Genomic DNA, 12,511 nt, shown 5'->3' with positions numbered 1-12,511 from the left:
TTGTGGACTAAAACTTCACAGGACATTCATGGTGTGTCAAATGCTTGGACAGCTCACGAGCTGGCCTTCAGGAAATCATATTTAAAATATTATATATTCTGTCACAATTCATTTTAAAGCAGCTATAATACTAAAAAAAGACTAAACCAAAAAATAGAACTGGACAATAACCAGAAACAGAAAAACAGACATGTCACTCCCATCAACTGGATGTTTAAATAAGCAGCTGTGTGTTAGCGTGACAGGGACATAAACTAATAAACTGAAGACATTTCAATAATGTGTTTATAATTTGTGTTTGCTGCCTCAAACAGCCAAAGAGCAAAGAGCAGAAATCGCATTTTTATGTCTGTACAGCAGGTCAGTTGAGTTCTGCTACACAAACGTAAAAAGCACACATGAGCTTTTTATGTGTTATACTCGTTACGAGGAAGCCTCCTGCTCAGGCACAGGAAGCTTTGTGGCACCTGTGTGATCTGATGTTATGCTTTCACTATGAGTAAAAGCATGAATCATCACAATACCAGAGGGTATTGAAACTAAGTGTTCTCTTTGCTGAAATATTCTCTCTCTTTCCTCTCTTTTATACCTTTCCTATTTTCTTAAGGCCTTGCACATATGATGGCAGAGCAAGGTATGCCTCTCTTTATGTCTTTGCTACAAGTCTATCTTTGGTTGTGACTCTGTTGTGCTGTGCTGTGGTTGTTTTTGATGGTGTTGTTCAATACACGATGTTATTTTATTTCCCCTCTCTCCTTCTTTTTACTGTCCTAAGAAAACTGTAACAAACAAAGCTTGTTTTTTTCCTGAAATGTGTTGTCCTGGAGAGACTGTAGCTACAGTGGGCAGCATCAGACGTAGTCTGTAGAGTGTTTCTGGAAATCGGGCAGAGCCAAGCGTTACAGGGTGGAAGTTGAAGGAGGAAGTTCAGAGATGAAGTGAGACAGAAACAGCCAAGGAGGTGTATGATTTATACTGTGGACAGAGGAAAGAAGACAAGGACAATTGTCTTTTGGTGGAATGAGGATGCACAGGACAGAAAAGGCATTTCCCAAAGGAAGGAGTGGGAAAGGCAAAGAAAAAGGCTTTTATTGGTTTGTATGTAAAACGTGACACTAAGGAGAAAGATGGATTGGCAGTGATTGAGCTAGAAACAATGTGAAACAGGTCAGGGTGATTAGTGATAGAGATGGACACGGGTGTTCACTGCGCACACTAAAAAAAAAGGAATAGAGATGGAAATGTAGTAACAAGTTACAGGTGTGGTACGAAGATGGGAGGAGTACTCTGAGAAGCAGATAAATGAAGAAAGATGAGAGAGAGATTAGGATGGATGGAGGAAAGTTAGTGATTCAGAAAGTGCAGAGAATTAATAAGGAGGAAGTGAGCAGCTTTAAAAAGGGATTGAGAGTGAAAGGCACTTGGTCCACATCACACACTGGTGCAGGTGTGTAGATGTCTAGGAGAGAGGAGCTGTGCCGGTACTGATGGCTACAGAGGGAGTGGAACCATACCATGAAGCTATGAGAAAGAGTTTTTAAAGTGACCCGATGATCAGTGAGCAGCAGAACGAGAATTACAAATGTGATGCTTGCTCTGAGAATGTTGATGGAGAAGTATAGAGAAGGTCAGAAGGGCTGCACTATTTCTATCTGGAGAAAACGTGTCGTAATGTCAAGAGAGACACACTGAGATGTCTAGTGAGAGTAGGAAGACCGGAGAGGTGAAAGTATGCAGTGGAAAGAAGAGGAATGAATGTCAGTAGAAACGGGACAAAATGCATGAGTATGAATGAAAGGGTAAATTAGTGAAACAGCTCTGCATGGTCATGTAATATATATTGTAAGTTTATTTTCATGCATGCATCTCTACTTTTAGATATTATACAAATTTCCTCATTTTCCTGATGAGTGTTCTATCCGCCCCTTTTCCCAGAAGTCCTCTATTTGAGTAGTTACTGCTCGTGGCTTTCATGTGTTTGAGATGTACAGTTACATCAAAGATGGTGCTGTGCATTATTGAATTCTATGACATGATATGGTTGGTGTCTGCTATAATTTGGACTAAATTTCCCTCTTCTTCTTCTCCCCTCTCTGGGCACTCTTGGCTGTGGATTCTGTGCTGTCTCCGCCTCCCCTGCTCTTCTAGCTAAAAGCAAAGGTACAGCTTTTTCAAAATCTTTCCTTTTCCACCTCTATGAAAAGCGACGGTTGCTCTGTGAGTGTTTAAGAGCAGTGCAGTGTTATGTGTTTGATGTTTTAAAGGTGTGTATTTGTCTGTATTCACTTCTCTTGTGTAATGGCTTTTCACAGAGAGTGCTTGGAGTAAGCAAGTAATTAAGCCAACTTTAATTGAAGAAGGAAAAAAACACACTGTGTTGCTTTCTGCTTGTTTATAAAAGCGTGCATGTGTTTTGTAATTTGATCTGAGTTGTATACAGTACACCTGTGCAGAAGCTGCACATGTTAAAAGAACAAGCGTCACTGTGGGGCAGTTTACAGAACAACCAGGAGAAAATAAAGGATCTTCTCCTGGCTGATGGAACCAGTGACAGAGCAGGTTGTCCTTAAACAATGCTCAAAATGTAACCAGTGTGTTGTGGTCTGAGAACAATGTAGGTGCATTTAGTTTATTTATGTTACTGATAATTCATCTTATCAAGCAAAATCATGCAAACAGACCACTGATACAGAACAGCAGATCATTTAAGCTTTCCAGTAATTTAGTTTTTAGATAGATGCTGTTGATGTTCAATACCCGATTCTGCATCTCTTAATATAAACGTGCTCCAGAGAAGGGAAACTGCTGTTGGTGACCTTTTGGGCAGATTTCTGCAGCGCCGTCTTGTCAGCCTCAGAGCAGTTGCCATAACAGACAATTATAGAAGAAGTCAGAACACTCTCCACCAGAACACGGTACCCCAAGATCAGCTACTTCAGCCTCCTCATGAAAAACAGTCATTGATCAGCTTCCTTCATAATACTGGCTGAATTCGTGGCCCATGTGAGGTTGCTCTTCCACCTCTTTCCTGTACGTAGAGATCAGAGATCAGACCAACAACAGCCATCTACAAACTTCAGAATATGATTGCCTGGATACTTTGCTGAGTAATCACGTGAGAAGTGTACACAGTAGAGGCCACCATACACACCGTTGTGGAGAGCTGGCTTTAAGTTTGATGGTGGAGGATGGCCTGCATGTCAAGACGTCCAGCACCCAGTTACACACAGTAACAGCTTATTGGTTAGTGTCTGTGGAATGATGGTATTAAATACAGAGTCAGAGTTCAGAAAGAGCAGGCTGACACATGCATGAGAGCAGAGTGGATGACAGACTGGTTCTTCCTGTATGCATGCTGCTGTGGACCCACACTGATGTCAACTGACTCCTGAATGGGGCCAAAAGCAGCCATTCCAGCCACTTCATGATAAGTGGGGTGAAAGCCACCAGGCAATAGTTACTCATGGCTTTCTCAGCTGGGTCTTTGGGCACTGGGAAAACAATGGACCAAAGCCAGAGAGAGAGAGATGTTAAAATTGTCAACACCATGGTGAGTTCCTGAGCACACAGTCTTAAAACCCAGTGATGCTCTTTATTTCCTTCCACATGCTTCAAGGGCCACTGGTGAAAAAATGACCATGTATATTTTGGGCATAGGTTGCCTTTCCCAGTTTAATATCTGCATCCAATTCCCTCCCTGCTCTTCTCAGTGCCACTGGATCTTCAGATGCAAACGCTGAGCCCTGTATCCTTCAGAGATCTCACCTCCACATTTAGCCAGGGTTTCTGATTAGGAGAGATGATTATAACCTTTGTGTTACACATTGCACTTGCTGATGTATCCACAATCTGAGCAAGCAAAAGACTTTAAAGTCCACCCCGCCATCCAGTGGCGTGTCTAGAAAATTTTTGTTGGGGGGCCAGGTAGGGGCACAGATTTGGAGAAGGGTGGCAGATGTAATTGGCAGATAATGTTTTTTAAAAAAAATCTACCAACCGTTAACCATAATTCAATAATCCTATAAACCTAATAACCAAATGCACTTTTAACTCTTATTAGAATGAGATTTTAACCACTACGGTGCAAAGTTTTTAGATACTGCGTTGATAAAGTACAAGAGATACAATCAGTGCTTTGTCAGTGTTTACTCAGCATTCAAGGACAGCAATATTTGCATAGTATTTTTACTGACATATAGTGCACATATGTTTTGGGCAAAAACATTTTTGAATAATAAAATACAAACATTTGTAACAAACAATTGACAAATTAGCCGATGCAAAACTTTATCTGCCTGTTAAAAAAAGAAGATAATCTTCTCACAAACTGGTGTTTGATTTTGAAACAGGAAAAAAGTGGAGAAACAACTGAAAAGACTAACATTTGAATAAAACCTGAAAGCAAGTAAATACTTTCTATGCTGCCTTATGGTCAACTTTGGTAATATTGATCAAGAACAACACTGGCTGATGATGAAATACAGTCAGCTGGCATCGTGACACTGCCAGTATTAACCTGCAGGGCTGGACTGGGACAGAAAATCTGGCATTTTGACTAGAGACCGGCCCACCAGGTATTAAAGCCATAAAGACTTTGAATGAAAACAAACCCTGTGGTGACAGTGATGTACAGTCTTGTTGGTATATGTATGATTTCTATACATTTTACGTCAGATAAAAACTTTGGTTGTAAGATTTAGATAATTATTTTTTAAAAGCTAGATATTTTAAATGAGAATAAGAAAGAAAAGTATTTCTTTGTGCCCCCTCTCCCTGTTAATGCCCTACCTGGCCCCCTGGCAACACTTTGCTAGACCCGCCCCTGCACAGTTACCAGTTGTCAGCTACGTAGAAAAAGGATCCTGGTGTTATTTGTCTCTCAGAAACAGGTCATAACTTCCCTTCAACTCATTCATGTCACCTAAAAGGTAAACCTGTTTCTCCATCACCTGTTCAGCTCTGATGGTTCAGTAAGGACATCTCCTGGTTTCATCTTCATGTTTCCCTCTCACCACATATCCAAACCGACATCATGACCAGCAGCTTTACAGCTGTGGCTCCAGCAAACATCAGCTGATACTAGAAATTAATATTAAATAAATTCTAACAACAGCTGATCAAGCTTAAACGTGCTGCTGTTGTTTAGCGCGACATCCGCTGGTTTCCTCTTTCTGGCACAAAGTGGGCGATAAATAAACAAGAGAGAAAAGCCGATCAGCTGATCATTGATCAGTTTCATGATTGAAGTAGCAACAGGAGAGGGAGGGGAGAGAATGAGAGAAGAAGAGGCAGCTGTGCAGCGTAACGACAGAATAAATCCAGCTTTGTGTCTTTTTTCCATTCTAGCTAAAGTCCGGGACAAACTGCGTCTCTTCTCAGCTCAATACGAAACGTGTAATATTTTCTCTGATTGAGGGACCATTCCATTTTTTTAAGGAGCCGTTGGCAACTCTACTAACTAACCTTATGAATAAAATAAAGTTCACTATCAGTAACATCATAGCACCCACCCAGCTGTATATAAACTCTGTCAAGCTGGCTAGAACACAGTACGAGTTATTGCAACTGAGGGTAAAAAGTCAGCACAACGAAAATAAACTCCACCTAAACTTGGTTTATATCTGACCCAGATAGACTGCAGGTCATAACTTCTTACCTGAAGTTCAGTTCACCTGACACTCGGACTGGTGGCTGCCTCGGGGCTCTCCTCCTGCCTCCCCTTCCCTCATCCACCTGTTGCCTCTGTGGAAGCTCCGCCATAGCCACCACCAAACAACGGAGTTATTTCTACACATCGACCTGCATCTGGCCAATCCACCACCTCTCATTGTTCATGCCATTACAAAAAAAATAAAAAATAAGTCACCGGGCATATGCCCGGTATGCCCGATGGCCAGTCCAGCTATGTTAACCTGCAACCAAATCTGCAGCTCCATACAGCAATGTTACGACTTGGATTATATCTTATAACTCATAACTCTTATGTTAGCTGCCCTCAGTAGCATACTGTCTGAAATATTCCACAGCTGCAATAATTCTTTAAGTGTTATTTTTTCCTTGGTATTCTAATTTCGCCGAAGTTTACTAAACTCAACAAACTTGATATTACTTACCGGGACATTTATTCTGTCCTCATTTTCTTTCACCGAAAAATTGTTTCCTTCAGTGCCGTCTTTCTGCTTGGCTCTCCTACCTTTGCTAACGTGATGCACATAGCGCAGAAGCCGGTGCTGCATTCACTTACACTTGGATATCTGAGCTTCACCGTGAAAACATAATCGGACATTTGATATTTGATTGAATTTTATTGTTTTGCCTTTGGGGTGGCACCTGGGGTGGCCAGTCTGGTTGGGGGGGTGGCCTGTGCCCCCCCAGGCCACCCTGCTGGACACGCCACTGCCGCCATCATGAATTGCTGCCTCTCTGAAAACCTGCCAATTGGTCTACTCAGAATAGTCCTGGAAGCATCCTTCTAAGCTCATCACGTGAGCTAGGATAATTTTCAAGCCCTCCAAGTAATGGCCCATGGTGCTGAAGGAAGGGAAGTTGAATTGGCTGATTTTAGGGACGGTCATCTCATCCATCATTGAGCAACCAGTCAAGAGTTTGGGTAAGCCTGAAAGAATCCAGAAGCTAAATCAAGAACTTGGAAAGTGGCTTACCAAGGTCAACAAGGTCAACCTGTCTGGTAGATTTAAAACTCGGATCCACCAGCATTCCATCCTGTCCAGAGTCCAGCAATCACTGCTGGACTTTGCAGTCCCAATAAAACCTGTTGAGTCTTTGGAAAGAAATACTTCCCAGGGCGATCGTGGCTCAAGAGTTGGGAGGTCGCCTTGTAATCGGAAGGTTGCCGGTTTGATCCCCGGCTTGGACACTCTCGGTCGTTGTGTCCTTGGGCAAGACACTTCACCCATTGCCTACTGGTGGTGGTCAGAGGGCCCGGTGGCGCCAGTGTCCAGCAGCCTCGCCTCTGTCAGTGCGACAAAGGGTGGCTGTGGCTGCAATGTAGCTGCCATCACCAGTGTGTGAATATGGGTGGATGGCTGGATATGTAAAGCGCTTTGGGGTCCTTAGGGACTAGTAAAGCGCTATACAAATACAGGCCATTTACCATAAGGGCTAGCAGTTTTTTTCTTTTAACATTGGACTGTTAAAATACATTTTCTACTTTCAGCTTCATCACATCTTTAATATGTGTGATTGTAAATGTGCTACTGAAATTCTAGATAGTATAGAGTGTACTGGATTTATAAAGCAGAAAGCCTCCCGTCTGTTATAATTTTATAAAGTATTAATTGAACTTAAAAAGACTTGTTCCACTGCATGTACAGTTGGTGCCACTCTATGTTTGATGATCACATAATACTTCAGCATGCCAATTCATTTGGAAATTTAAGAGCTGCAGTAGGTGTTGGTACAAAGTCTTCAGTGCAAAAAGATTGTCGGGTGTTTGTCCTGAGAAGCTGTGATTGGCTGGATCTCGCTGTGTACACCTGTGATGGCTTCCCCCATTCACAGAAAAAGCTTGTGTAAGCTCCTGGAGATTCCTCTTCCCTCACCACCTGTGCGGTTTTTCTTGTTACTGTGTCTAATCCTTGAGCAAGATGTAGACATTATTAGGTATCACACACATACACAGGCTCCCTGTTGTCTCGTGTTAGGCAGACAAGAGGCTCCGTTCTGGCTCCATTTGCATGGCAGCTCACTGGTGGCAGAATAGCAGAGCAAGAAAGGAATAATAAAATTTGGTGCGTCTGCAGTTGTGGAGTCACATTTCTTGATGTTTTGGGCTGACATAAAGCGATTCTGTCCTCATCTTGTTCAGATATCTGGTCAGACTCTTTTTGTCTTTTTATTATTTCCATGGTCAGTCACCCTCTCTGCTCTACTTATCTGTCTTTGCTTTCTTACTCTGCATCTTTTTACTCCTCTTTTATTGTCTTTCCTTCACTGCCTGCCCCTCTTTCTTTGGCTCATCAGTTTTTGTTAGCTTCGTTCTCTGTTTGTATTTTTTCTTTTATTGCATTTTTGTATACCTTCTGCTCCTTTACATAAGCCTATGCGTTGTGATGAAGCAGTTAAGAGAGTGTGTGCAAAAATGCACACTGGCAATAAAGCTGTCGCAATCGTAGCTGAAACTAGTTTGTAATGTGAACAGTTCTGAGTTGTAAAGTCTTTCCTGAGATAAAACCGTATTCAGTTTTGTTGCCTGTGAGGATGCACTTTTCTGTTTTCACTGGTGTTTATGACGATGAGTGAACAATATCACTACCATGCATGTTATCTTGCTGTTGCTTCAGACATCACTTGATTCATACAAACAGTAAAAAATCTCTCTGATAGATAGTACATGAGCCTATAGCTTGTTTGTAAAGATACTGCAATAAAGTATCAACCTAATATACAATTAAACCGAAATGTTAAAGCAGTTTCGATAGAGTGCAGTTTGTGAAAACAATACTGAGACATATCCATAATATTGTCTTTCTCTAATAAGTAGTTCAGCTGCTCTGCTGTTACTCTTTTTCCAAAACCTTTGACACAGAATTCTAGACTGGTCTGTAACTATTCGACAGAGGTGCGTCTACTGTGGTTTCTTTGGCCCAACAGCAGCTTGTTTGAGCTGGAAACTGAGCAATAATCCTTTCCATGATACAGTGGCCAACACAGTCAAACACAGTCAAACACAGTCAAACACACTAATTAAAAACAAAAGTAGGAAGGACATCGAGGGGGCTTGAATTTGGGGGACATTATTGAGACAGTGATGGAGAAATACTAATGTCAGTGACCTAATTTACAAATTGTTCAAAAACTCATTGTACTCAGACCTGGTGCATGTGGAATATTGGAAGAGACAATATTGTTGCATCAGGTGAGGAGGCCACCCATAAATGTTCTAACTTGTGACAATATCTCATAAAATGACAAATATTTATCCAAGGACAAACATGTTACCATTGGACAATATTTTGTTTCAGAGTTGCTCCTGTACCTGAATAGATTGAAAGTCAAAGGATGAAAGAAAAGTGTCATGAAATGTGGGGATTATTATATGTGCAGGGCCAGAAACATGTTGCTGAAAGTTAAAATACTCTGTGATAATGATGAGATCAGCAGCTGTCCTACAAGAGTCCATCAATCAAGAGTTCGTCAATATGAAGGTTAAAATCTCCCAGTGTTACATCCATCTAATGAAAAATGACAAAGGTCATTAAATTCAGTTAAAAAAGAGTCCAGCAATGCCAGCAGGTAATAGATTAAAATAAAAGGTTTTCGGAGAACCGACCTTAATCGTCTGTAACTCAAATGAAGAAAACCGGTTTGAGTTCATCAGGCAGCAAGTCCTCTGCTATGACTCAAAAGACACGACGTTCCATTGACGGAGCAGCCAGAGAAGTGAATATAATCTATATGTCGCTGCCACGTCCGAGTCAGCAACATCAACTCTACAGAGTCCTTAATAAAGAGATTATTTAGAATAAATAATGTAAACATTAAACAGGGCAAACTGGATTGGTGACCATTGATTGGGACATTCAGCAGCTCACTGGAATTCAACACCTGTACACATCTGCGAACCTGCATTGACTCCTAAAACAGATAAAACGATCACTGATGAGAGGACATCGCTGCCACCAGTGAAACAGACCCAGATGACCATTCTGCCATCGAGCCGTGGACCCAGAGCCACAGACAGCAGGGCAGTGTGCCTGCCAAGTGACAGGAGAGGAACTGGCCACAGGCGCTGGGAGTCTCCCCACAGCCAAGAAGCTAGCCTCCAATGCTGCCTGTTTCACCTCGATAATAACTCTGTGTGTTGTGTACAGTATCAAACACTCCACTGAGGAACACAGAATGGAGGAAAGGCTTTGCTGTAGTTGCTCCAGCTGTCACATTAGCTGTCCAATGAATCCGTAATGTACGTCGATCATGAATTCAAACAGCATACAAAAGAAAAACATAACGCTGCAAATGGCGATGGCCGGCAATAAAAAACTACACCAGCAGCGGCAACCAAACATGGGTGCCACCTTGAAGAAAGCCCATCAATACAGATATTCAAGTACACACATTGATCCAGTGCTGAGTAAAATTGGCCTCTAAAATAAATCTGAAAATCCTGTGAAGCTGTTAGATCAGGTCATGGACACAGCGATGTGGGAGTGGGGGATGCTTGGACATTTGGGTTTTCTGTGCTTGACTGAGTTCTGGTAAGTGTGCCAGACTCTGAGGCTAGCCAATAATATCAATGCATCAATGACAGCAGGTAGATGATGAGTAGGCCTATGAGTGTATCCAGGAATCAGGGTGAAATATGCTGTTAGTTCACCCTGGAAAGCAGTTATTTTATTGGCTTAGTTAAAGTCGTAACAACAAAGCAGCAATATTACAGCTTGCACTTCTAAAACATTTATATCAGTTACTTGGTGTTGGATCAGTGTTAGTCCCAGTTTTATTTATTTTATCCATGTCAGTATTCATTTCCAAATTCAGCACTGTGAGATGTATTTTTGTACTGATGTTCTGTAACACTGGTAGCACTGCAGACCTGCTTTTAACAACTCACAGAATCATCTGCTGAAACCAAAAAAATGATCCCTCGCATATTTTGATTATAGATTATAGATTTATTACTGCAGATAACACGATAACCCTCATCTCTGTGAATTTAAGAAAAAGCGTCTTTGTTTGTTTTTAAATGAATTTGAAAAGAATACACAAAAGCATTTTGGGAGACTAATCACTGCAGCGATGTACAGAGACATCTTTGATCTAAACCTGCTTCAGAGCGCTCTGGACCTTCGACAGGTTTGTCTTTAAAGAGGACAATGACCCGAAGCACGCGGTGAAGATAACAAATGATTAACTTCAGGATCATGTGAACATCCTTGAGTGGTCAGAGCCCAGACCTGAACCCAATGGAACTCCTCTGAAGAGATCTGAAAATGGCTGTGCACTGACGTTTTCCATCCAAGCTGATGGAGCTTCTGAGGTTCTGCAAAGAAGAAACTTTGTCTAGTGTCATACTCAAAAAGACTGTAACTGCTGCCAAAGGGGCTTCAACAAAGTATTGAGCAAAAGCTGTGAATACACATGTACATGTTACAATTCATTTTATTTTTTTCCACTCTTACTTTGGTGTTTCGTTTGTACCTGGGTTGATGCAGATACAGGCAGAACATTCAAACTTCATACAGAAAGTTTCCATCAGGCTGGTGAGTTCAAACCCAGGCCGTCTTTGGAGGAAGGTGGAGAACGATGTTTACATGTTCCATGTTCTCCCCTTGCCTTCGTGGGTTCTTTCCAGGTTATTCCGAAAGGTTTAAAATGACCAAAATGTGTGAATGGTTGACTGTTATCTTTGTGACAGACTGGCAGCAGATGTGACAGGCTCTAGGACCCAGAGATCTTATGTGCCATTCTACTTATTTGCTATTTGTTATATGTTTGTTGTTTTTAATGTAATTTTTAAATGATGTAACAAATAATTTCCCAAATCAAATCACTTTTATTGTCACATCACATGTGCAGGTACATTGGTACAGTACATGCGAGTGAAATTCTTGTGTGCGAGCTTCACAAGCAACAGAGTTACATCTGAAAGTAATAAATATATGTACAATATATAATAGTATATGCATTTCTGGATGTGTATACTAAATATTTTTCTACGTGTGTGTGTGTGTGTGTGTGTGTGTGTGTGTACACATATTTTACAAATTAAATAGAGTAAACAATAAATAAAATATATAAAATATACAGAGTGAGACATGTGCAAAACAGTGGCATTACTGTACAGTATGGAGTGCATAATGTTAAAGTTCCAGTAGTGAAGCTGAGGTGTCTATGACGTGTTCAGCAGTCTGATGGCCTGATGGAAGAAGCTGTCTCTCAGTCTGCTGGTACGGGACCGGATGCTGCAGAACCTCCTTCCTGATGGAAGCAGTCTGAACAGTTTATGGCTGGGGTGACTGGAGTCCTTGATGATCCTCCCCGCTTTCCTCAGGCAGCGCTTCCTGTAGATGTCTTGGAGGGAGGGAAGCTCACCTCCAATTATCCGTTCAGAGCACCGCACTACTCGCTGGAGAGCTTTGCAGTTGTAGGCGGTGCTGTTGCCATACCAGGTGGTGATGCATCCAGTGAGGATGCTCTCAATGGCACAGTGATAGAAGGTCCTGAGGATGCGGGGGCTCATGCCGAATCTTTTCAGTCTCCTGAGAAAGAAGAGGCGCTGCTGCGCCTTCTTCACTGTTTTGTTTGTGTGTACTGACCACGTAAGATCCTCAGCCAGATGTACGCCAAGGAACCGGAAGCTGCTCACTCTCTCCACAGCAGCGCCGTTGATGGTGATGGGGATGTGTACTTCTCTGCACCTCCGGAAGTCCACTATCAACTCCTTTGTCTTTGCGACGTTGAGGGTGAGATGGTTGTCTTGACACCAGTGGGTCAGGGCGCTGACCTCCTCCCTGTAAGCCGTCTCATCACCGTTGGTGATAAGACCCAC

General features: G+C 42.0%; 1 protein-coding gene across 7 annotated transcripts in view; it reads left to right on the top strand.

Moving 5' to 3' along the window:
• The window catches only part of nrxn3a (neurexin 3a), a 208,152-nt gene that overhangs the window by 35,816 nt on the left and 159,825 nt on the right, over positions 1-12,511 (top strand). For 6 of the 7 annotated variants that reach the window (XR_003270631.1, XR_003270630.1, XM_026151866.1 and 3 more), the window contains exons 4-5: positions 608-634; positions 2,149-2,160. Coding sequence is in view for 4 of the 7 variants with exons in the window: in XM_026151866.1 (XP_026007651.1) it covers positions 608-634; positions 2,149-2,160 (39 nt within the window). In the remaining 3 variants the exon portion in view is untranslated. Of the gene's footprint in view, positions 1-607; positions 635-2,148; positions 2,161-2,197; positions 2,218-12,511 lie in introns of those variants that run through there. The other variant, XM_026151868.1, reaches the window with a different exon arrangement.

The sequence above is a fragment of the Astatotilapia calliptera genome, chromosome 19 (genome assembly GCF_900246225.1).
Source record: "Astatotilapia calliptera chromosome 19, fAstCal1.2, whole genome shotgun sequence".
Lineage (NCBI taxonomy): Eukaryota > Metazoa > Chordata > Actinopteri > Cichliformes > Cichlidae > Astatotilapia > Astatotilapia calliptera.
Note: the sequence above shows the minus strand (reverse complement) of the source record. Positions and strands in the feature narration are given on the sequence as shown.